This window comes from Symphalangus syndactylus, chromosome 5 (assembly GCF_028878055.3).
Source record: "Symphalangus syndactylus isolate Jambi chromosome 5, NHGRI_mSymSyn1-v2.1_pri, whole genome shotgun sequence".
NCBI lineage: Eukaryota > Metazoa > Chordata > Mammalia > Primates > Hylobatidae > Symphalangus > Symphalangus syndactylus.
In genome coordinates this window covers 74,340,994-74,366,015 of record NC_072427.2, presented here as the reverse complement: position 1 = coordinate 74,366,015, position 25,022 = coordinate 74,340,994, and the positions used below count along the sequence as shown (strand labels likewise).

Sequence of the window (25,022 nt, the reverse complement as noted above, 5' to 3'; positions counted from 1 at the left end):
TCAAAGTTTCACAGATCTCTAGGGTGGAGGTAAAATGCTGCCAGTTTTTCTTTTTGCATAGCAAAATCACCTTTACTCCAGTTTCCCAGAAGTTCCTCATTTCCATGTGAGCCCACCTCAGTCTGGACTTCATTATCCATATCACTATCAGCATTTTGACCAGAGCCATTCAACAAGTCTCTAGGAAGTTCCAAACTTTCTCACGTATTCCTGTCTTCTTTTGAGCCCTCCAAACTGTTCCAACCTCTGCCTGTTACCCAGTTCCAAAGTTGCTTCCATATTTTCAGGAATCTTTATAGTAGCACTCAACTCCTGGTACCAATTTACCGTATTAGTGGATTCTCACACTGTTGGAAGGAATACCTGAGACTGGATAATTTATAAAGAAAAGGGATTTAATTGACTCACAATTCTGCATTGCTGGGGAGGCCTCAAGAAACTTACAATCATGACAGAAGGTGAAGGAGAAGCAGATGCCTTCTTCAAGGGTGGCAGGATGGAGTGAGTAAAAGCAGAGGAAATGCCAGACACTTATCAAACCACTAGATCCCATAAGACTCACTCATTATCATGAAAGCAGCATAAGAGAAACTGCCCCCATGATCCAATTACCCCCACCTGGTCCTGCTCTTGACACATAGGGATTGGGGATTACAATTCAAGGTGAGATTTGGGTGGGTTCCTAGAGCCAAACCATATCAATTTGCTTATCTTAAAAGGATCTCATTTCTCCTTTGCTTAGAAAACTTAGTTTGGCTGGATATGAGATTTTTGGTTGAAAATTTTTTTTCTTTAATAGTGTCGAATATAGGCCCCCAATCTCTTCTTGTTTGTAGAGTTTTATCTAAGAGGTCCACTGTTAGTCTGATGATATTATCTTTGTAGGTGACCCACTGTTTTTCTCCAGCTGCCTTTAACATTCTTTCTTTCATTTCAACTTTGGAAAATCTGATGATTACATGTCTTGGGATTTATCTTTTTGTGCAGAATCTTCCAAGAATTCTCTGTGTTTTCTGAATTTGACTGTTGGTCTCTCTAAAAAGGTTGAGGAAGTTTTCATGGATAAGATCCTGAAACATGTTTTCCAAGTTGTTTGCTTTCTCCTCCTCCCTTTCAGGGGTACCAGTAATTCATAGATTTGATCTCTTCACATAATGCCATACTTCTTGGAGGTTTTGTTCATTTCTTTTTATTCTTTTTTCTTTATTTTTGTCTGTCTTATTTCAGAGAATTAGTCTTTAAGTTCTGAGATTCTTTCCTCAGCTTGGCTTATTCTTCTCCTAATACTGCTAATTGCATTCTGAAATTCTTGTATGGTGTTACTCAGCTCTGTCAGACCCATTCAGTTTTCATATATATACATATATATAATATATATTTATATATTCAGTTTCATATATTATATATAATATATACAATAATGTATAAATAATATATAAAATACGTATGTTTCATATATATCATATATATGTGTATATATATATACACACACGCACATATACACACACCAGCTATTTTATCCCTCAGTTCTTGTATTGCATTATTGTGATTCTTATTTTCCTTGGATTGGGTTTTGCCATCCTCCTGAATCTTGATGATTTTGTTTCTGTCTGTATTATCAATTCTATTTCTGTCATTCCAGCCAGTACAGTCTGGTTACAAACTCTTGTTGGAGGACTGCTGTGGTCTTTTGGAGGACATACAACATTCTGGCCATTTGAGTTACTGGAGTTATTGCATTGGTTCTTACTCATCTCTGTTTGTAGGTGTTCCTTTAACTGCAGTGTAGATTGAGTACAGTCAATAGACTTCTTTTTTTATATGTTCACTGGGCTGAGGCTTTATGGACGGTTTTTATTTGAAGCTGACTTCTGGTCTCTGGTATTAGAGGTGGGTATATTGGTGAAGCATTTTGGTGTTGAAGGTTTAGGGTGTGACTCAGTAGGTGGTAGTTAGGTTTATTGATCAGTTGGTAGACTGTTGCTCAGTTGTGTAGCTCCCTTGTCTTTCCTCACAGTGGCTGTTGTGTTCCCTCTCAATGCTCTGAAAGTGTGAATTCCTCTCCCGCTAGAGTGCTGGCATAGATTGTGACTTGGCAATCCTGGGCTGTCCAGTGCAGCTCTCAGGCAATCTCAGGCTTTATATTCCTTCCCCAACTTGGGGGCAGCAGAGGAAGGGATCTTAGTAAGTGCTGTGGCCAAGTATATTTTGCTTGTCTCCTGGGGGCTCCAACCCAGTGAGATGTAGATCAGCAATTGCTCATTGCAGTCAGCCCAGGATGGAAAGTCTGAGCTGTGGGCCCAAGCCAGGGGTTCCCTATATGGTGATAAGCAGTGGGAGTTGTGTGAGACCCATCAAAAATGGAGTGACCTCCTTTCCGTGGGTCTACTGAAGCTTGTTGGAGGTGTAGATAATGCATTTAGGGTCTTTGTTCCTTCATTAGTCTGAGAGTAGTAAGGGTAGATCCACTGGGTAGGCAGTGGTGGAGAGGCTTTCAGTTGCCTCTGGAGGCTCTGTGCAGGGAGTTGCTGAGTTGTTGCTGGCTTGATAGCTGGTGGGGGGTTGGCTGGAGGCCCAGGTCTGAAGGACCTGCCTGGTGAGAAGATAATGGACACCCACGTAGCAGTCTGGCCAGTTTTCTGTAGGGCTGCTTTGGTATGTTGGGGTCCCAGTCCAGTCACTAGTCACCTCAGGTTTTCCAGTACCTGGAGGTCAAATTTTGATTTGTTCTATTTTTATCTTCCATTCCTCCTCATTATCATCAGGTTTTCCTTCAAATGTTTCAGAAAATTTATGAAAGCTCTTTCAAAGTTATTGTCTACTAATTTCATCTTCCCTTCCATTTCTGAATCTGTTTCTATTTATTGATTTTTCTTATGTTTATGTGTCACATCTTTCTACTTCTTGTAATATATAGCACTTTTTATGGGAAGCAGGGCATTATAATAGCATGTTGTTGAATACTTGGATTTTGTATTTTTCTTTTAAAGAGTGTTGGATTTTGTTTTGGTGGACAATTAAGTTATTGTGGGTAAGCTTGATCCTTTTGTAACTTATGTATAAACTTTATTAGAGTGGACCTAAATTAGCTTTACCCTTAAATAAGCTTTAATACAGGGGCTGGTATATGTCTCTAATTATGCTCTACACAATGGTTAGGATGTTCAACAAAGTGTCTCTATTCTTCCTAGTTGAAACTCAAACATTTCCCAGACCAATGTGAGTCCTGGAAATTATTCAGCTTTTTAATTCTTTGCCTCATAAAGTTTCACCCTATGCACATGTATCTTAGGATTCAGCAACATATTTAAGGGAATGTCTATGTGCATTTTTGGAACTCCTTTTCTTAGTAGCATCCTTTTTCTGTGCTCCGTCTTGAAAACTCCAGGTATCCTAGCCTTTCTAAACTCCATCTGTCTTTTCAAACCAGTGGAGGCTATGGTTTTCTGCTTGGCTTTCTTCCCCCTACTCCATGGTCTAGAAAATGTACTGGGTAGAAATCTAAAGTGACCGAGGTCTCATTTTTTCCCTCTTCTCTCAGATATTACAGTATTCTACTGTCTAATGCCCAATGTCTAAACTCAACTTTTAAGCATTTTTTTTTCAGTTTTTTAAAGTTTTTTTAAATGGTGGGCCGGTAAGTTATTATTTCATGTCCAGGGACCAGCACTTGTTTTTTAAAAAACAGATTGTTTCTAAGCTCTGTTTGAAGTTTTATGGTCAAAGATGATTTATGTTTTCTTGAAAAACTTAAATTATGTCACGTTCTGTTTTTATATATTAAGCTGGAATTTTGCTTCCTATAACTTTTTCGCAGATTACAGTTATATCTTAAATATGTAGGCTTCAGCTACATTGCATAGGTCTGTTTCTTTTTTTTTTTTTTTTCACATGACAGCTGTTTGAAATTTGAAGACAGAAAGTACTTTTTGTTTTTTTCCCGAAAAATGGTTTTCTGAATCTTTCATAATCTTGGATACTTTTTGGATATTGTCAGATTCAAAATATTTTTTCTAAAATATATTTCCTATAAATAATAAAAGCATTCCAGATGTGGTCTGATGAAATCATGCATACGGAATTGATCTTGTGTTATCAAATGATTAATAACTTTTATTTAAGTATTGTTGCTAGCACACTACCATAGAATCTGTATAACTTCAATAAAATTCCACTTTTAACCTCTTTTTTATTACAAAATATAGGGTTATAGAATCACAGAATTTGAGGGAGAAAAAACTATGGGAAGAGTTTATGCAACTATGCCATTCTACTGAGAAATTTTTTTTTTTTTGAGACAGAGTCTCACTCTGTCACCCAGACTGGAGTGCGGTAGCACGATCTTGGCTCACTGCAACCTTCACCTCCCTGGTTCAAGCAGTTCCCCTGCCTCGGCCTCCCAAGTAGCTGGGATTACAGACGCATGCCACCACAGCCGGCTAATTTTTTTATACTTTTAGTACAGACAAGGTTTCACCATGTTGGCCAGATTGATCTCAAACTCCTGACCTCAGGCAATCCGCCTGCCTTGGCATCCCAAAGTGCTAGGATTACAGGCATGAGCCACCACGCCCAGCCTCTACTGAGAAATCTTTATGGCCTCCCTGTCACTTTCAGCAGAGCCCAAAGTCTTAATGGTGCAAACACAGCCTTGTCTATTTTTCTTCATTCATTACTCATCTTTGGCTCTATGATATTTTGCTTCAGTAATCCGTTTTGTATTTCATAAATAGATTTCTTTCAGGGTGTTTTTTCCATGCTATTTTCTTGCCTAGAATGTCCTTTCTAACATGATTTCTTACCTAAAATTACATATCCTTTAAGAATCTTTACAGATACTGATTCATTCAGGAAGACTTTCATCTTTTTAAAGCACTAAGGATAAGTTAGCTGCACCTTCTCTTGCACCCATAATTTTTTTTAATAACTCTGTCATTGCATTTAGTACATTTTACCATAATATCCAATGTACTTGTCAATCTGGAATACTGAGGATATTGACTAGTATTATTTATCATTTTTTCACTAGTGTTTAGTAAAACATCTGGGACATAGCATAAGTGAAATAAATGGCTATTAAGAAGAAAATGAGTTTTACAAATTGGAAAGTTGAGTTCTGAGAAACTAATTGACTTGTCTAAGGACACAGAGCTAAATCATCATAATCAAGTCATAGAACTGAAATTCTACATGTTTTTGAAATCGTAGTTTAATTTTCAAAAGTTTAGTTTTTGCATCTTAAATAGAAAACTCATGCCAGGCAACAGTTTCCAAGAAAGTACTGTTAGGCAAATATTTATGTTTTAAGACTTTCCTGGGGAGTGTAGTCTTTGAGATGTGGGAGAGAGGGAAAAGGGAGTGGGGCAGGAAGTAAAGAAAACGAATATGAGGGGGTGAGTTACTGAGTTAGCCATTGCTTGATGTCAAGTATAATGACTGTTTAATTTGGTAAGACTATTGCTGGGGAGACTGCATGATCTACTGGTCTTATGACAGTCCTTCTAGAGAGAGGAAGGGAGACAATTTATGTGCCAGATTTTTCTCTTACTGGTCTGAGATAGGTTCCACAAACAGTGCCTCTCTAAGCTTATAGATTGAATATGCATGACTGTTAACTGGGTTCCAGGACATCTCTAAATGTCTGGGAGGACTTATTTCAATCTGCTTCAATTGTACCATCTTCACATAAAAAATATCTCACAACTTTCTTATATAGTTCTTATTTGTTTTATGAAATTTTTACATAATAGAATCGGCTCTTTGCTAAAGTTGAGACTATGCATTTTGACTCTTTTTCCTCTCAAGCATTTTGAGCACTAGAGTGGAGAAAAGGAAGTAAACAGAAAAATGGCAAGTATGATGCATAATGAATTAAAGTTATTTTCCCCAAACTTTCCCCCTAATTTTCTAAATGATAGACACCAAATAGAAGAGACTTTTTCGGGAAACAGTGTTGTCCCTAGAGATTCCGAAGAGCTGTGGTAGTCATTTTAATTCATCATTTTTAGAAGTTCTAAACTGGTTTTTGGTTTTGAATTTGATAAATGTCATTTACCAATTTCTCCTACCCTAAGAGATAGTATATAAAACATGTTCTAGAGTAGACTATTGCTTGGACAGAAAACAATGGCCAGAAAACAAAATAACAAATAAAAACATGCTTAGTCAAGGCGTTCTGATTCCCTTATCAACTCTTCAGAGATAAGTATGGTTAAAAGTTTGGTACATATTCTTCCAATTTTTTTGCAACTTATGTGCAAACTTACACCCAGAGAAACTTTTCTATATTCCCTGCTCTGTATCTAGTCTCTTAAGCTAGCTAGCTTTCTTTTCTCTTTCTTTTTTCCTTCCTCCCTTCCTTCCCTCCCTCCCTCCCCCTTCTTCCTTCCTTTTTCTTTCTTTCTCTTCCTTTTTCTGTTTTTCCTTCTTTTCTTCTTGTAATTACACACATTACTGTGATGATTATTCTATCTGCATAACAACTTTGGATAAATTTGTGTGTAATCACTAAAAATGGAATTGTTAGTTCAAAGGGAAAGCAAGATAGGTATTACAAAATATATTGTACCATTGGACCCTCCTTAAGTGGTTGAGAATGCCCGGTCTCTTCCTCATTCAAATGAGTATCAAGTATTTTAATCTTTGCCAATCTTTTGCATTAAAAATATCATTGTTCTGATTTGTATTTACTTAATTATTAAGATTCAAGATCTTATTATTTGTTTATTGGTCAATTCTGTGAATTGCTTTTTGTAAGTTTTTTCATCTTTGTTTATAAAATTTGTAAATTATTTATTTTTATTCTTTTTTATTTACAAAGATAGGTCTGTTTATTTTAGTATTAATTAGCTGATGTTTTTGCCATTTTGCATAGTAACCTATTTCGAATGGATTGAAAAAAATTTTTGCATTACTTTAAAATTTGCTTATAGTGTTTTATAATTTGGTTTATGGCATTATTTGTTATGAAATATTTAAATGACTAAGTTCTCAAATGTATTGATCTTTTCTCTTTATAGTTTCTGGGTTTGTATTATTATAAAGATCTTTTTCATTTTAAAATTATAAAAATTATTTTTGTTTTTACATTTTAATCTTCAAGTTGTCTTGATTTTACTTTTGAGCATAAGATAAGAAGAGGTTGTGTAATACCTTAAAAGACATAGTGACTCCAATTTCTGCACACAAAACATGTTAAGTAGTCTACCTATTACTCAGAGATTTAAAAGGTAATCTGTATTATATGTTGGAGTTTCATGAATCTTTGGGATCTCATGTTGTCTACTGATATATACTCTTATGTGCTATTATTATATAATTTTATTATTGTGAATTCATAGTATATTCTTACATTTGCCTAGTCATTTGTCTGTTTTAGGTTCCATGTGAAGGCCTGGGCATATAACACGAAACAAAATTTAAGATAAGGCCCTTGCTTACATAGAACCTGGTGAAGAATCTAGACCATAACAAGCACACAGAGAAAACGTATCACAAATTGTGCTAAAGTTCTGTAAAAGGATTAAGACAGAGTGTCACAAGACTGAATTAGACAGAGTGCCCTTGAAAGAGGTCAGCTGATGAGCCGTCTTTATTTCTTATGCAAACTGAATTCCCCTTTTTCACATAACATAACATATTTACAGGTTCTAGGGATGAGGCCGTGGACATTTCCGGAGGCTCATTATTCTGCCACCTGCAAGAGGAGAGAGAAGTGTAGTGCTGTGTGTGAGAGGAAACCTAGGATGAGCTGGGGATGGAAGCTATGGTCTTTTCTTTATTATGGCAAAGAGTTTAGATTTAAGTGAAAAGCAGCCATGGGGGTTTTTAACAGGGCGATACTATGATTTGATGTAAATTTTCAAATGTCTGTTTTTAACACTTTAATTTTCAATACAATAATTTACTCTTAGATGTTAACTCTAGAACAGAAAAGCTAAAAGTGTTTCAAAAAAAAAAAACAGGAGGAATTTTGATTGAAGCATGCTGAATTTATTGAAATATTTTATCAAGTGGTATCTTTATAATATTTAGTCTTGATTGTACAGGATTTATACTTCCATTTATTCATTTGTGTTTTTAAATGTATACCTTTTAAAAATACTCTTTACCTTGGAACTGTATATTTCATGTGAGATTTAACCTTAGATATTATGTAAAATTAAAAAATATTTTAATGTTATATCACTGATTATTTTTAGTTAAATTAAGTGCTCTTGATTTTGTATATTTTTTAAAAATCTAATAACCTAGTAAAATTCACTTATTCTAAGAATTTTCACTCAATACTTTTAGGCTTTCCAGGTAGACAATTTTCATATAATCTTAATTCTTTCATTTTATATTTACATGTTTAACTTAAATTGTACTGACAAAGCCTTACAGTATAGAAGTGATAAGTGTAGGTATTGCTTAGTAATGAATGCTTACTTTATTAAGTGACTTACTTTAGCATGTATCGTTTTTGTCCATTAGTGTGTAATGCACTGAATTACATCATTATATTTCCTCAGTATTAAACTATATTTTATTTCTGGAAGCAATGAAAACTATTTTTCTCTTGGTAAAATATTATTTTACTTCTGCCAGACTTTATGGCTAATATTTACCTTTATGATATTAATAAACTATATGCATAAGTGATGTTTGTCTATTGGAATTTTTATGCTCTTTGTTCATTGAATATTAAAGATACAGCAGGTTTATGAATGTTTGAAAGATCTCATGTCTTTCTATGCTTTGAAGCAAAATTAAAAACTTGACCCTTTGCTAAAATTTATGAATCTCATGCCTTTTTTATGGGTCTGTTCAGGATTTTGAAATATTTTGTGAAGTTGGTCATTTATATTTTCCAATAAAATAATTGTATTGGCCAGGCACAGTGGCTCACACCTGTAAACCCAGCACATTGGAAGGCTGAGACAGAAGGATAACCTGAGGTCAGGAGCTCGAGACCAGCCTGGGCAACATAACAAGCCTCTATCTCTACAAAATTAAAAAAAAAATTAGCTAAGCATGGTGTCATGCAGTTGTAGTCCCAGCTATTTGGGAGTTTGAAACAGGAAGATTGATTGAGCCCAAGAGTTTGAGGCTATAGAAAGCTGATAGTGCCACTACATTCAAGCCTGGGTGAAAGGGTGAGATCCTGGCTCTAAAATAATTACTATTATTATTATTATGTTTATAAGTTTATTGGTATAGTTATACTTTATTCCTGTATGACATTTTTACCTCGAATTTTAGCCTTTAGTCTGTGTCTCTATGGTTAATTTTTTTTAATCTTGTTTCTTTATTCTTGGGAATATCTGCAAGAAGCTTTTATTTTAATACTATTTTGAAAAAGGAAGCTTACTTTAATCAATTATGCTTATATAAAGTACTAATTTCTCCCATTTTGTAGGTTGCCTGTTCACTCTGATGGTAGTTTCTTTTGCTGTGCAGAAGCTCTTTAGTTTAATTAGATCCCATTCATCCATTTTGGCTTTTGTTGCCATTGCTTTTGGTGTTTTAGACATGAAGTCCTTGCCCATGTCTATGTCCTGAATGGTAATGCCTAGGTTTTCTTCTAGGGTTTTTATGGTTTTAGGTCTAACATGTAAGTCTTTAATCCATCTTGAATTAATTTTTGTATAAGGTGTAAGGAATGGATCCAGTTTCAGCTTTCTACATATGGCTAGCCAGTTTTCCCAGCACCATTTATTAAATAGGGAATACTTTCCCCATTTCTTGTTTTTGTCAGGTTTGTCAAAGATCACATAGTTGTAGATATGTGGCATTATTTCTGAGGGCTCTATTCTGTTCCATCGATCTATATCTCTATTTTGGTAACAGTACCGCGCTGTTTTGATTACTGTAGCCTTGTAGTATAGTTTGAAGTCAGGTAGCATGATGCCTCCAGTTTTGTTCTTTTGGCTTAGGATTGACTTGGTGATGCAGGCTCTTTTTTGGTTCCATATGAACTTTAAAGTAGTTTTTCCAATTCTGTGAAGAAAGTCATTGGTAGCTTGATGGGGATGGCACTGAATCTATAAATTACCTTGGGCTGTATGGCCATTTTCACGATATTGATTCTTCCAACCCATGAGCATGGAATGTTCTTCCATTTGTTTTTATCCTGTTTTATTTCATTGAGCAGTGGTTTGTAGTTCTCCTTGAAGAGCTCCTTCATGTCCCTTGTAAGTTGGATTCCTAGGTATTTTATTCTCTTTGAAGCAATTGTGAATGGTAGTTCACTCATGATTTGGCTCTCTGTCTTTTACTGGTGTATAAGAATGCTTGTGATTTTTGTACATTGATTTTGTATCCTGAGACTTTGCTGAAGTTGCTAATCAGCTTAAGGAGATTTTGGGCTGGGACAATGGGGTTTCTAGATATACAATTTTCACAACCTACTCATCTGACACAGGGCTAATATCCAGAATCTACAATGAACTCAAACAAATTTACAAGAAAAAAACCCATCAAAAAGTGTGCGAAGGACATGAAAAGACACTTCTCAAAAGAAGACATTTATGCAGCCAAAAAGGACATGAAAAATTGCTCATCATCACTGGCCATCAGAGAAATGCAAATCAAAACCACAATGAGATACCATCTCACACCATTTAGAATGGCCATCATTAAAAAGTCAGGAAACAACAGGTGCTGAAGAGGATGTGGAGATATAGGAACACTTTTACACTGTTGGTGGGACTGTAAACTAGTTCAACCATTGTGGAAGTCAGTGTAGTGATTACTCAGGGATCTAGAACTAGAAATACCATTTGACCCAGCCATCCCATTACTGGGTATATACCCAAAGGACTATAAATCATGCTGCTATAAAGAGACATGCACATGTTTGTTTATTGCGGCACTATTCACAATAGCAAAGACTTGGAACCAACCCAAATGTCCAACAATGATAGACTCTATTAAGAAAATGCAGCACATATACACCATGGAATACTATGCAGCTATAAAAAATGATGAGTTTATGTCCTTTGCAGGGACATGGATGAAACTGGAAATCATCATTCTCAGTAAACTATCGCAAGGACAAAAAACCAAACACCGCATATTCTCACTCATAGGTGGGAATTGAACAATGAGAACACATGGACACAGGAAGGGGAACATCACACTCCAGGGACTGTTGTGGGGTGGGGGGAGGGGGGAGGGATAGCATTACGAGATACACCTAATGTTAAATGATGAGTTAATGGGTGCAGCACACCAACATGGTACATGTATACATATATAACTATCCTGCACATTGTGCACATGTACCCTAAAACTTAAAGTACAATAAAAAATAATAATAATAAAGTACTAATTTCTATTTTCCTTTTATTCCTTCTGCTATCTAAATTTCTCTAAGTGGAGACTGACTATGAGTACATGTGGATGCATAGTTTCTTGATAAAATTGATGACTCACTCTACTGAAGAATGAAGAAAAAAATGTCTGAGTTCATTAGGCATTTCACTCCTTAGATAGAATATTTTAAAATTTTAGCACTTATATTTCTAAATTCTTTTGATTCTTTTGATTCATTTATCATAGTATCTTGCTTTTGATTTATGGATACCATATGGTCTCAATTTCCATGGAGAATACTAACTCTCTTCTTTCTTGTATTAACTCTGTTTCATTAGAAAAATGACATTTACTGCCTTTGAGCTTTTTTCAGAATACTGAGTATGTTCCTGTGTCATCTTATTTGCCAATAATGCCAATTTTTAGAATGGAGGGTGTAGATCCATCCTTTGCAACTGATGAGGACCTCCTCAGTAAGACACTGAGCCAGGAGTCTATACAGCCATGCCAACAGGTAAGTATGCTTACCTTCCTCTCTGGGTTACAAAGTCGATTCACATTGCTGCAGGCATATCTTTTGACCATGACAACACTCTGTGGGTTTTTTGCTTTGTTTTTGTTTATTTTCTTTACTAGGGAAACAGTACATACTCATACTAAAAAGACATTCTTTTCTTGTCTGTGGTGGAATTGTCCAAGTTGTTTGGCTTGATCTCCAGGGTCGACTTTCTAAACCAACCAGTTTTTAATCCTCTGATGGCAGAATATTAAGAGTGTCTGTTTCTGGCCTGGATTTTAGTTGCCGAGATGGTAAGTGTGTAGGGAAAGAATTATTGTAGAAATTAAAGTTTCCAGGGATTCTATTGCTGTGCTGAGTCATTTATCCTTTTTGTGTTTTGGGGCTGAAAGTTGGCTGGAGAACTATTTATCTTTTCTCTCTCTTCAGATGCCAGTAATCAAAGTCTACTTATCCAAAGTACCAATTTTCTATTGATTAAGCTAGACTTCCACATGGTGTGAATGCTACAGTTAAATGCATTCTGTGTTTAGGAAAGGCACAGTTCTTAAAGTCACGCTGCTGTCTCCCACAGGGCTTCCATATCACTTCCTCTTTCAACTCTGAGTTGTGGGTTATTTTATTGAAAAATAATTATTTCTAATGTTTCAAAGAGCTTTCCTTTGTTTGAGTTCAGTTATGAGTGATATCTACTTGTCATCATCAATAAATTTTTTAGCTGATTTGATGGCTGATGCCTGTAATCCCAGGACTTTGGGAGGCTGAGGTGGGAGGATCACTTGAGCCCATGAGTTCGAGATCAGGCTGGGCAACATGGTGAGACCCTGTCTCTCCAAAAAAAAAAAAAGAGAATTCCTTCAATTTCTTGTCCATTGATAGTACATGTCTCTGGCATAATGTCTTTCTTTCTCTTCATTTTTCTTACATGCAATTTTTGTCCATAATTAAAATAATATTTGGGAAAGAAAAAAATGCATCCAGATAAATGTCATCAAGACATTGGAATTTTTAATTGGGTTCATTTAACAATTAATAGTTTTCCACATGTGTCTCTTCTTCCAATAATTTCTTTCTAGGGCATTCTAAACTCTCAAATATCACCCATGCTCTTTGCCACTTTTAATGAAAGCTGTAGACTTACAGTAGAGTTTGTTCAGAATCTGTGGCTCCTTAGTGATGGAGAGCAATTTGTTAAGCATTTTTATTGAAATAGGAAGTGTTAATGGCCTTGTTTGTCCTGAAGCTTTTTTTTCAATCTCTGAAAATGGAATTATATGTTAATATGTAAATGAATTCTATATTTTTTGCAGTTACACAGCTCTTTACTGGAGGTGACCTTGAATACAATTTCTCTAAAAACTAACATAGATCTCTTCTATTATTCCGAAAATCTGCCTCTTTTTTTTTTTTTTTAAACCTGTCAGGTGTATTTGGTCTAACCTTCTATATCCAGGTAGGCAAGTTGTCATTTAGCTACATTTTGCAGATGTGGCAAGTGAGGCTCAGAAAATTTAAGTAATTCTCAATATACCTAGTAATAAAACGCTAGAATCTAAATTGCCTATTTCTAATTTAAGTTATGCTACTATCTCCCACAGGGCTTCCACACCACTTCCTCTTTCAACCTCTATTATTTCTAATGTTTAGGAAAGTTTTCTGTTGCTTGGGTTCAATTATGAGTGATATCTACTTGTCACCATCGAGAAAATTTTCAGCTGAGCTGCCTCTACATCAAATGAGCTCTCTAAATTTACGAATAAAAAATTAGTAAAAAATATTTTATCAAGTATCTAATCTGTGCAATATACCAATATGGCTAGGAGGGATGTGCAAAAATGAATATGGCATGATTCTGAAGAGTTAATGATCAGGTTGAAGAAAGAAGCAGGGAAGATATAAAATAATATCACTGTGTTCATTGACAGAGACAATAACCATTATAAACAACCAGAAGAACAATAGAAAGATGCACAGTAAGCAGAGGTTTTTATTGTCAGAATGGCATCTTTACGATGTTATAGAACTGGAGTTTTCTCAGGCATGTTAACTTAAAAAAGTTTCCTGGAGGATCCTGGAGAATTTGATATCTCTAGAGACTGTTGCCTGTGTTGTGTCATCAAGGATGCTTCCTGGGCTCCTGGTGGCTCCTTGGTTCGTTATTGACCATGACATTTGGTGTCTGTCCTACTTGGCTCTGGATGTTCTTGACCCCTGGATGCCCTTGTTCACCCTTGTGACCTGGACCTCTACCAGGTTCTGAACCTACTGATTCCTTGCCGCTTCCTTGCTGCTTTTCAGTACTGACTTCTGCAAATTCCTGGTTTAAATTCTGCTTAGCCCAGCAGTGAGTGCCAGTGGGGACATACGTAGGCAAAGCCAATGGAGGGTTATATAACTGCCCAAACAACTCTTGTCAAATTCCAAATTCAGTTCAGCCAGAAGTATTCATTTTGATGTGGGTTAGGTATATAGAAAAGGAATCTCTTGATCAGACCTCTTAATTTAGTAATTCCTGGTTTCAATATTCCATACAATAAAGGAGTCCTACTTTTATTATTACCCAAGGCACTGAATAGAGACAATTAAAATATAATCTGTAACTAAGAGATCTGTTGTAGAAAAGATAGCTAAAAATAGAAAATCCCAAACGTTATCATTCTGGATAGAAGGCAATCTACAATAGGGAGGTAGGTTTAAAAATATAAAATTATCCTATTTTATTTGGATAGTTCAGGACAATGGACACATTTAGTTTTATGTTATTTGAGCCTCTGGGTTAGAAGGAGATCTCCTCTCTCTCTTTCTCTTTCTCCTCCTCCTCCACCACACACCTTCTCTCTCCTTTCCTTTTTTCTCTATTCCTCTTTTCTCTTTCTATCTCTCTGTCTTTCAAGCTGAGTATATCTATTATATATAAAGAGCAGTTAGAGGGACCTTGATCTCCAAGATAAACTAATTGTAATCAATGTTTTCATGGAAGTGTCTTGTACAAAACAAGTTTGCTGAAAATGGGAGAATTTTGTCTGCTTGTTTATAAGAGATGGTTCTTGAGCATTGTTGTAGAGGAAAAGATCCTCTCTCACTAAAGACTATTATATTAGCAGTATCAATCCACCACCAGAAACAAAAAATAAGGAGGTCAAGATTTATGAATGTTCCAGTTGTTCTTTAAGTTCTCTTGTACTTTGTAATTTTTTTTGAAATTTAGGCAATTCTCTAGGTGTATAGAGGTTATGGTTTTAATTTGCATTTCTCTAGTCACTACCTACATTGAATACATCATTCACAATCTTGAACAACTTTCACACAATTTTCTTAGTTGCTACCCATATCTTTTCTCTGGGGAATGTTTATTCACTCTTTAACCCAAGTTTCATTTGCTATCTTCTTATTATACAATTGTAAGAGTTCTTTATGTAATCTAGATACACATGCTTTATCAGATATGTGTTTTGTAAATATATTCCTTTGTTACAGAACCAAACCTGGTTCAACTTGCCTGGCACAGGAAAGCCAAACATCCAACCAAGATTTTGCAGCTAGAGAAAAGAGGGAATTTATTCACAGGGCACCAAGCAAGGAAAATTGGACAGCTCACACTTAAGACCTGACCACCCTCATGGCTTCCAAGCAAGAGTTTTTTAAGTTAGGGGTAAATTTCAGGAAAGCAGAAGTTACAGGCAAATTTGCAAATACACACAGGAGGCTATATATTGGTTTAACCTAAAAGGGAGGGATATCTTTTAGGTAGGGCTTACAGAACATGGGTGAATTTAAAGATCCTCTGATTTGCAATTGGTTAAGGAAGGAAAGCTTTGTCTAAAACCTTGGGATCAGCAGAAAGGAATGTTAAGGTCTGGCATGTGGGTGTGACTTCCTCCAGGCCCCTCTAAAAGAGATTTAGAACTAAAACTGTTGGTAAGAGTTCAGTCCTCAGTTGCCCTTTATCTGAGGTCTAGGTGCTAGCAGATGGCATTTTCCATTTGGTGAAGGTCCAGTATTCAGAAAAAAACACTCAAGGACATATGTTAAGATGTTATCTCTAGTTTTTATAGGGGACCAAACATCCTGTGACTCTAACACTTTTGGCTATGGTTTTAAGCCTTTAATTTCCCTTGAAGAAACTCAAGATTTTCTTTTCTCTCCATGCTTTTTGGGGATGCTGGCAGGCCCTTAAGAGGGGTCTCAACTTTGTCTCCCTTTTAGTCTGTGGTCTGTCCTTTCATTTTCTTAGCAGTGCCTTTCAAAGAATCAAAGATTTTGAGTGATTTCAATTTATATATATTTTTATAGTGGATGCTTTTCTTCTTCTAAGAAATATTTGCCTAATCTAAAGTTACAGGATTCTCTCTTCTGTTCTTGTCTAGAAGTTTTAGAGGTTTTATAGTTTCAGCCTTTAGAATTAGGCTTGTGAAATTTTTCTATCACTTTAGAAAGTAATTTAGCAGTTTCTGATAAGTCAAGCATATCTTTAGCATGTGATTTGTCAATCCCACTTCTAGGAATTAACTCAAAAGAAGTAAAAACATTTATCTGTATGAAGTCTTAGGCATACATTTTTACAGTGGCTTTATTCATAATTGCCCCCAAATTGTAAATAGCCCAAACATCCATTAATTGATGAACAGATAAACAAATTGTGGTGTATTCCTATAGTATAATTAAAGTAAAAACTACTGATACATGTAACAAAATGGGCTCAGGTCAAAAGCATTATAATGGAAAAAGCCAAACACAAAAACTACATAGTACACTATTCCATTTATTGACATTTCAGAGAAATCATGGAGACAGAAACCAGATGATCATTTATCAGGGGCTAAAGGTGAGGGAAGGGGATTGATTACAAAGTGGCTCAAATAAACTTTTTGGAGAAATGGAAATGATCTATATCTCAGTTGTGTTAGTGATTGATATGGTTTGGATCCACGTCCCTGCTCAAATCTCATGTTGAATTTTAGTCCTCAGTGTTGGAGGTGGGGCCTGGTGGGAGGTAATTTGATCATGGGAATAGTTTCTCTTGAACGGTTTAGCACCAACCCCTTGGTGCTGATCTCATGATAGTGAACGAGTTCTCACAAAATCTGGTTGCTTAAAGGTCTGTGGCACCTCCCTTCTTACTGTCTCTTCCTCTTGCTCTTGCCACATAAGATGTAAGATGTACCTGCTCCCCCTTTGCCTTCCACCATAATTGCAACTTTCCTGAGGCTTCCTTAGAAGTCAAGCAGATGCTGGCACCATACTTCTTGTACAGCCTGCAAGATTGTGAGACAATTAAACCTCTTTTCCTCATAAATTACCCAGTCTCTGGTATTTCTTTATAGCAGTGTGAGAAAGGACTAATGCAACGGTTGTGTAACATTTTATGTTCTTCAAAACACATTGCCCTTTATATCTAAAAACGGTGAACTTTTCTATATGTAAATTTTACCTGAAAAAAATCTGAGTAAATAAAATTTCTTTCAAAGAGTTCAAGCATTTACAAAACTATTCCCAAAGAAAAATTTTGTAATCTGTTTAGAAATCTCTGCCTCCCAATTTTTTTCTATGAATGAACTAATATTTTCTAGGATGTGAGATAGCCCAACAACAAATTCCCAGCTCTCATATACGTGCCCATAGATATTGCATAAACTTTCTCCATTTTTATTATAAACAGCACCTATGTCAGTGCTTCCAGCTAGAAAAATCAGACACATATTAGCTTTTTGCCCTTATTCATAAGAAGTTATCTTTTCAATTATTGCTGCCTTTACTGTCTTTGAATCAAATTTATCTTCTTTTCTCTCCTTTCCTCTCACTATGTTAGTCTAGGCATTTGTGCAATTTGAATTGAACCAGTAAATTTGATCTTTAATTGCTTTTCCTACCCATTGGCTGTAATCCTTTCAATTCATGTTCAATATGATGACACAAAATATCTCAAAATGCAGGCTTCACCAAATTGCCTAACATCATGATTATGCCTTCCATTTGCTTTTAAATGCTTTGGATAATAATAGCTTCAAACAAAATGTTCTCTAAAGGATAGGTACTAAAGCATTTTGTTTGGTTTAGCAATTATAATATACACTTGGATGTAAAGTAAGAATTTATTTTTTCCAAAATTATCCTCCCAAATGAAAGATATGCTTGTGTCCTTACAAAGCCTTCCAAATTCAGGGGTACTCCATCTACTACTTTATTTTGGGTAGTAATATATAATTGATGAAAGGCTTTTAGTCTTTAATAATATCAATAAAAGCTAGTTTAGATGCCCAGAGGTCTCTTGTTGGAGTCAAATACAGATGCTAAGAAATTTAACATGGATTTAGTGAGGGATGTGGTCTCACTATTATTGCAAGATTGTACATTGCAAACAAGACTTTACAAATGTTTAGTTGATTTCCTAAGCTAAATTGCCTAAGAATATGTTTCACTATTTTATATTATAGTTTAAGCTGGCCAACTTTCTCCTCCCTGCTTTTTGGATGTTCTCTCTCTCTGTCTCTCTCTTTCTATTTATCTATCTATCTTATCAGCCAAATCAGTTGAGAATAACATTGATGTATCCACCGCTTATCTGGATTATTTTAACTATCAGTCAAAGCTTAATATATCCACATTGTCTATATTTAGCTTCTTCAACTTCTAAAAGAAATCAACAGGGGGGTGAAGCCAAGATGGCCGAATAGGAACAGCTCCAGTCTCCAGCTCCCAGCCCCAGCGACACAGAAGATGGGTGATTTCTGCATTTCTGCTTGAGGTACCGGTTTCATCTCACTAGGGAGTGCCTAACAGTGGGTTCAGGACAGTCGGTGAAGCGCACTGTGCACGAGCCGAAGCAGGGCGAGGCATTGCCTCACTCGGGAAGCGCAAGGGGTCAGGGAGTTCCCTTTCCTAGTCAAAGAAAGGGGAAACAGATGGCACCTGGAATATCGGGTCAGTCCCTTCCTAATACTGCGCTTTTCCAACGGGCCTGGAAAACGGCACACTAGGAGATTGTGTCCCGCACCTGGCTCGGAGGGTCCTATGCACACAGAGTCTTGCTGATTGCTAGCACAGCAGTCTGAGATCACACTGCAAGGTGGCAACGAGGCTGGGGGAGGGGCGCCCGCCATTGCCCAGGCTTGCTTAGGTAAACAAAGCAGCCAGGAAGCTCGAACTGGGTGGAGCCCACCACAGCTCAAGGAGGCCTGCCTGCCTCTGTAGGCTCCACCTCTGGGGGCAGGGCACAGACAACCAAAAACTCAGAGAGAACCTCCACAGCCTTAAATGTCCCTGTCTGACTGACAGCTTTGAAGAGAGTAGTGGTTCTCCCAGCACGCAGCTGGAGATCTGAGAACGGACAGACTGCCTCCTAAAGTGGGTCCCTCACCCCTGAGCAGCCTAACTGGGAGGCATCCCCCCAGTAGGGACAGACTGACACCTCATTCAACCGGGTACTCCTCTGAGACAAAACTTTCAGAGGAACTATCAGACAGCTGAATTTGTGGTCTCACGAAAATCCGCTGTTCTGCAGCCACCGGTGCTGACACCCAGCCAAACAGGGTCTGGAGTGGACCTCTAGTAAACTCCAACAGACCTGCAGCTGAGGGTCTTGTCTGGTAGAAGGAAAATTAACAAACAGAAAGGACATCCACACCAAAAACCCATCTGTACATCACCATCATCGAAGACAAAAAGTAGACAAAACCACAAAGATGGGGAAAAAACAGACCAAAAAAACTGGAAACTCTAAAAAACAGAGCACCTATCCTCCTCCAAAGGAACGCAGTTCCTCACCAGCAACGGAACAAAGCTGGATGGAGGATGACTTTGATGAGTTGAGAGAAGAAGGCTTCAGACGATCAAACTACTCTGAACTATGAGAGGAAATTCAAAACAATAGTAAAGAAGTTAAAAACTTTGAAAAAAAATTAGAAGAATGGATAACTAGAATAACCAATGGAGAGAAGGGCTTAAAGGAGATGATGGAACTGAAAGCCAAGTTTCGAGAACTACGCGAAGAATGCAGAAGCCTCAGTAGCAGATACGATCAACTGGAAGAAAGGGTATCGCTGATAGAAGATGAAATGAATGAAATGAAGAGAGAAGGGAAGTTTAGAGAAAAAAGAATAAAAAGAAATGAACAAAGCCTCCAAGAAATTTGGGACTATGTGAAAAGACCAAACCTACGTCTGATTGGTGTACCTGAAAATGATGGGGAGAATGGAACCAAGTTGGAAAACACTCTGCAAGATATTATCCAGGAGAACTTCCCCAATCTGGCAAGGCAAGCCAGCATTCAGATTCAGGAAATACAGAGAATGCCACAAAGAGACTCCTTGAGAAGGGCAACTCCAAGACACATAATTGTCAGATTCACCAAAGTTGAAATGAAGGAAAAAATGTTAAGGGCAGCCAGAGAGAAAGGTCGGGTTACCCACAAAGGGAAGCCCATCAGACTAACAGCTGATCTCTCAGCAGAAACTCTACAAGCCAGAAGAGAGTGGGGGCTGATATTCAACATTCTTAAAGAAAAGAATTTTCAACCCAGAATTTCCTATCCTGCCAAACTAAGCTTCATAAGTGAAGGAGAAATAAAATACTTTACAGACAAGCAAACGCTGAGTGATTTTGTCACCACCAGGCCTGCCCTAAAAGAGCTCCTGAGGAAGCACTAAACATGGAAAGGAACAACCGGTACCAGCCCCTGCAAAAACATGCCAAATTGTAAAGACCATCGAGGCTAGGAAGAAACTATAGCAACTAACGAGCAAAATAACCAACTAACATCATAATGACAGGATCAGATTCACACATAACAATATTCACATTAAATGTAAATGGGCTAAATGCTCCAATCAAAAGACACAGACTGGCAAACTGGATAAGGAGTCAGGACCCATCAGTGTGCTGTATTCAGGAAACCCATCTCACGTGCAGAGACACACATAGACTCAAAATAAAGGGATGGAGGAAGATCTATCAAGCAACTGGAAAACAAAAAAAGGCAGGGGTTGCAATCCTAGTCTCTGATAAAATAGACTTTAAACCAACAAAGATCAAAAGAGACAAAGAAGGCCATTACATAATGGTAAAGGGATCAATTCAACAAGAAGAGCTAACTATCCTAAATATATATGCACCCAACACAGGAGCACCCAGATTCATAAAGCAAGTCCTCAGTGACCTACAAAGGGACTTAAACTCCCACACAATAATAATGGGAGATTTTAACACCCCACTGTCAGCATTAGACAGATCAACGAGACAGAAAGTTAACAAGGATATCCAGGAATTGAACTCAGCTCTACATAAAGTGGACCTAATAAACATCTACAGAACTCTCCACCCCAAATCAACAGAATATACATTTTTTTCAGCACCACACCACACCTATTCCAAAATTGACCACATAGTTGGAAGTAAAGCTCTTCTCAGCAAATGTAAAAGAACAGAGATTATAACAAACTGTCTCTCAGACCACAGTGCAATCAAACTAGAACTCAGGATTAAGAAACTCAGTCAAAACCGCTCAACTACATGGAAACTGAACAACCTGCTCCTGAATGACTATTGGGTACATAATGAAATGAAGGCAGAAATAAAGATGTTCTTTGAAACCAACGAGAACAAAGACACAACATACCAGAATCTCTGGGACACGTTCAAAGCAGTGTGTAGAGGGAAATTTATAGCACTAAATGCCCACAAGAGAAAGTAGGAAAGATCCAAAATTGACACCCGAACATCACAATTAAAAGAACTAGAAAAGCAAGAGCAAACACCTCCAAAAGCTAGCAGAAGGCTAGAAATAACTAAAATCAGAGCAGAACTGAAGGAAATAGAGACACAAAAAACCCTTCAAAAAATTAATGAATCCAGGAGCTGGTTTTTTGAAAAGATCAACAAAATTCATGGACCACTAGCAAGACTAATAAAGAAGAAAAGAGAGAAGAATCGAATAGATGCAATAAAAAACGAAAAAGGGGATATCACCATCGATCGCACAGAAATACAATCTACCATCAGAGAATACTACAAACACCTCTATGCAAATAAACTAGAAAATCTGGAAGAAATGGATAAATTCCTCGACAAATACACCCTCCCAAGACTAAACCAGGAAGAAGTTGAATCTCTGAATAGACCAATAACAGGTTCTGAAATTGTGGCAATAATCAATAGCTTACCAACCAAAAAGAGTCCAGGACCTGATGGATTCACAGCTGAATTCTACCAGAGGTACAAGGAGGAACTGGTACCATTCCTTCTGAAACTATTCCAATCGATAGAAAAAGAGGGAATCCTCCCTAACACATTTTACGATGCCAGCATCGTCCTGATACCAAAACCTGGCAGAGACATAACCAAAAAAGAGAATTTCAGACCAATATCCTTGATGAACATTGATGCAAAAATCCTCAATAAAATACTGGCAAACCGAATCCAGCAGCACATCAAAAAGCTTATCCACCATGATCAAGTGGGCTTCATCCCTGGGATGCAAGGCTGTTTCAACATACGCAAATCAATAAATGTAATCCAGCATATAAACAGAACCAAAGACAAAAACCATATGATTATCTCAATAGATGCAGAAAAGGCCTTTGACAAAATTCAACAACCCTTCATGCTAAAAACTCTCAATAAATTAGGTATTGATGGGACGTATCTCAAAATAATAAGACCTATCTACAACAAACCCACAGGCAATATCATACTGAATGGGCACGAACTGGAAGCATTCCCTCTGAAAACTGGCACAAGACAGGGATGCCCGCTCTAACCGCTCCTATTCAACATAGTGCTGGAAGTTCTGGCCAGAGCAATCAGGCAGGAGAAGGAAATAAAGGGTATTCAATTAGGAAAAGAGGAAGTCAAATTGTCCCTGTTTGCAGATGACATGATTGTATATCTAGAAAACCCCATTGTCTCAGCCCAAAATCTACTTAAGCTGATTAGCAACTTCAGCAAAGTCTCAGGATACAAAATTAATGTACAAAAATCACAAGCATTCTTGTACACCAATAACAGACAAACAGAGAGCCAAATCATGAGTGAACTCCCATTCACAATTGCTTCAAAGAGATTAAAATACCTAGGAATCCAACTTACAAGGGATGTGAAGGACCTCTTCAAGGAGAACTACAAACCACTGCTCAATGAAATAAAAGAGGATACAAACAAATGGAAGAACATTCCATGCTCATGGGTTGGAAGAATCAATATCGTGAAAATGGCCATACTGCCCAAGGTAATTTATAGATTCAATGCCATCCCCATCAAGCTACCAATGACTTTCTTCACAGAATTGGAAAAAACTACTTTAAAGTTCATATGGAACCAAAAAAGAGCCCGCATCGCCAAGTCAATCCTAAGCCAAAAGAACAAAGCTGGAGGCATCAAGCTACCTGACTTTAAACTATACTACAAGGCTACAGTAACCAAAACAGCATGGTACTGGTACCACAACAGAGACATAGATCAATGGAACAGAACAGAGCCCTCAGAAATGATGCCGCATAGCTACAACTATCTGATCTTTGACAAACCTGACAAAAACAAGAAATGGGGAAAAGATTCCCTATTTAATAAATGGTGCTGGGAAAACTGGCTAGCCATATGTAGAAAGCTGCAACTGGATCCCTTCCTTACACCTTATACAAAAATTAATTCAAGATGGATTAAAGACTTATATGTTAGACCTAAAACCATTAAAATCCTACAAGAAAACCTAGGCAATACCATTCAGGACATAGGCGTGGGCAAGGACTTCATGTCTAAAACACCAAAAGCAATGGCAACAAAAGCCAAAATCGACAAATGGGATCTCATTAAACTAAAGAGCTTCTGCACAGCAAAAGAAACTATCATCAGAGTGAACAGGCAACCTACAGAATGGGAGGAAATTTTTGCAACCTACTCATCTGACAAAGGGCTAATATCCGGAATCTACAATGAACTCAAACAAATTTACAAGAAAAAAACAAACAACCCCATCAAAAAGTGGGCAGAGGACATGAACAGACACTTCTCAAAAGAAGACATTTATGCAGCCAAAAAACACATGAAGAAATGCTCCTCATCACTGGCCATCAGAGAAATGCAAATCAAAACCACAGTGAGATACCATCTCACACCAGTTAGAATGGCCATCATTAAAAAAATCAGGAAACAACAGGTGCTGGAGAGGATGTGGAGAAATAGGAACACTTTTACACTGTTGGTGGGACTGTAAACTAGTTCAACCATTGTGGAAGTCAGTGTGGCGATTCCTCAGGGATCTCGAACTAGAAATACCATTTGACCCAGCCATCCCATTACTGGGTATATACCCAAAGGACTATAAATCATCCTGCTATAAAGACACATGCACACGTATGTTTATTGCGGCACTATTCACAATAGCAAAGAGTTGGAACCAACCCAAATGTCCAACAACGATAGACTGGATTAAGAAAATGTGGCACATATACACCATGGAATACTATGCAGCCATAAAAAATGATGAGTTCGTGTCCTTTGTAGGGACATGGATGAAACTGGAAAACATCATTCTCAGTAAACTATCGCAAGGACAAAAAACCAAACACCGCATGTTCTCACTCATAGGTGGGAATTGAACAATGAGAACTCATGGACACAGGAAGGGGAACATCACGCTCCGGGGACTGTTGTGGGGTGGGGGATGGGGGGAGGGACAGCATTAGGAGATACACCTAATGCTAAATGACGAGTTAATGGGTGCAGGAAATCAACATGGCACATGGATACATATGTAACAAACCTGCACATTGTGCACATGTACCCTAAAACCCTAAAGTATAATAAAAAAAAAAAGGAAAAAAAAAAAAAGAAATCAACAACAGATTTTCTATAGAATTTGATGATGATTGACAAAATTTTGGTGACTTAGTTCACATTGTTATAACAAAATGCCATAGGTTGGGCAGTTTATGAAGAACAGAAATTAATTTATCACAATTCTGGGGGCTGGAAGTCAGACCAGGGTGCCTGCAGAGGTAAGGGCCTTTTTGCAGGTGGCAGATAGCCAACTTCTCATATACTCACATGGTGGAGAGCTAGAGAGCTCTCCAGATTCTCTTTTATAACAGCACTAATCAAATTGGTTAAGGCTCCACCCTCATGACCTAATTACATCCAAGGGCCCCATCTCCTAATAACATCACACAAGGGATTAGGATTTCAATGCATGAATTTTTAGGGGACACAAATATTC

General features: G+C 37.2%; 1 protein-coding gene across 1 annotated transcript in view; it reads left to right on the top strand.

Moving 5' to 3' along the window:
• LOC129483194 (septin-7-like) overlaps nucleotides 1-24,420 on the top strand; it is a 200,271-nt gene extending 175,851 nt beyond the window's left edge. Inside the window, exon 6 of the mRNA XM_063640365.1 lies at nucleotides 24,311-24,420. Within this exon, the coding sequence (XP_063496435.1) occupies nucleotides 24,311-24,405 (95 nt within the window). The 3' untranslated portion in view covers nucleotides 24,406-24,420. The remainder of the gene's footprint in view (nucleotides 1-24,310) is intronic.
• The last annotated feature ends 602 nt before the right edge of the window (nucleotides 24,421-25,022 follow it).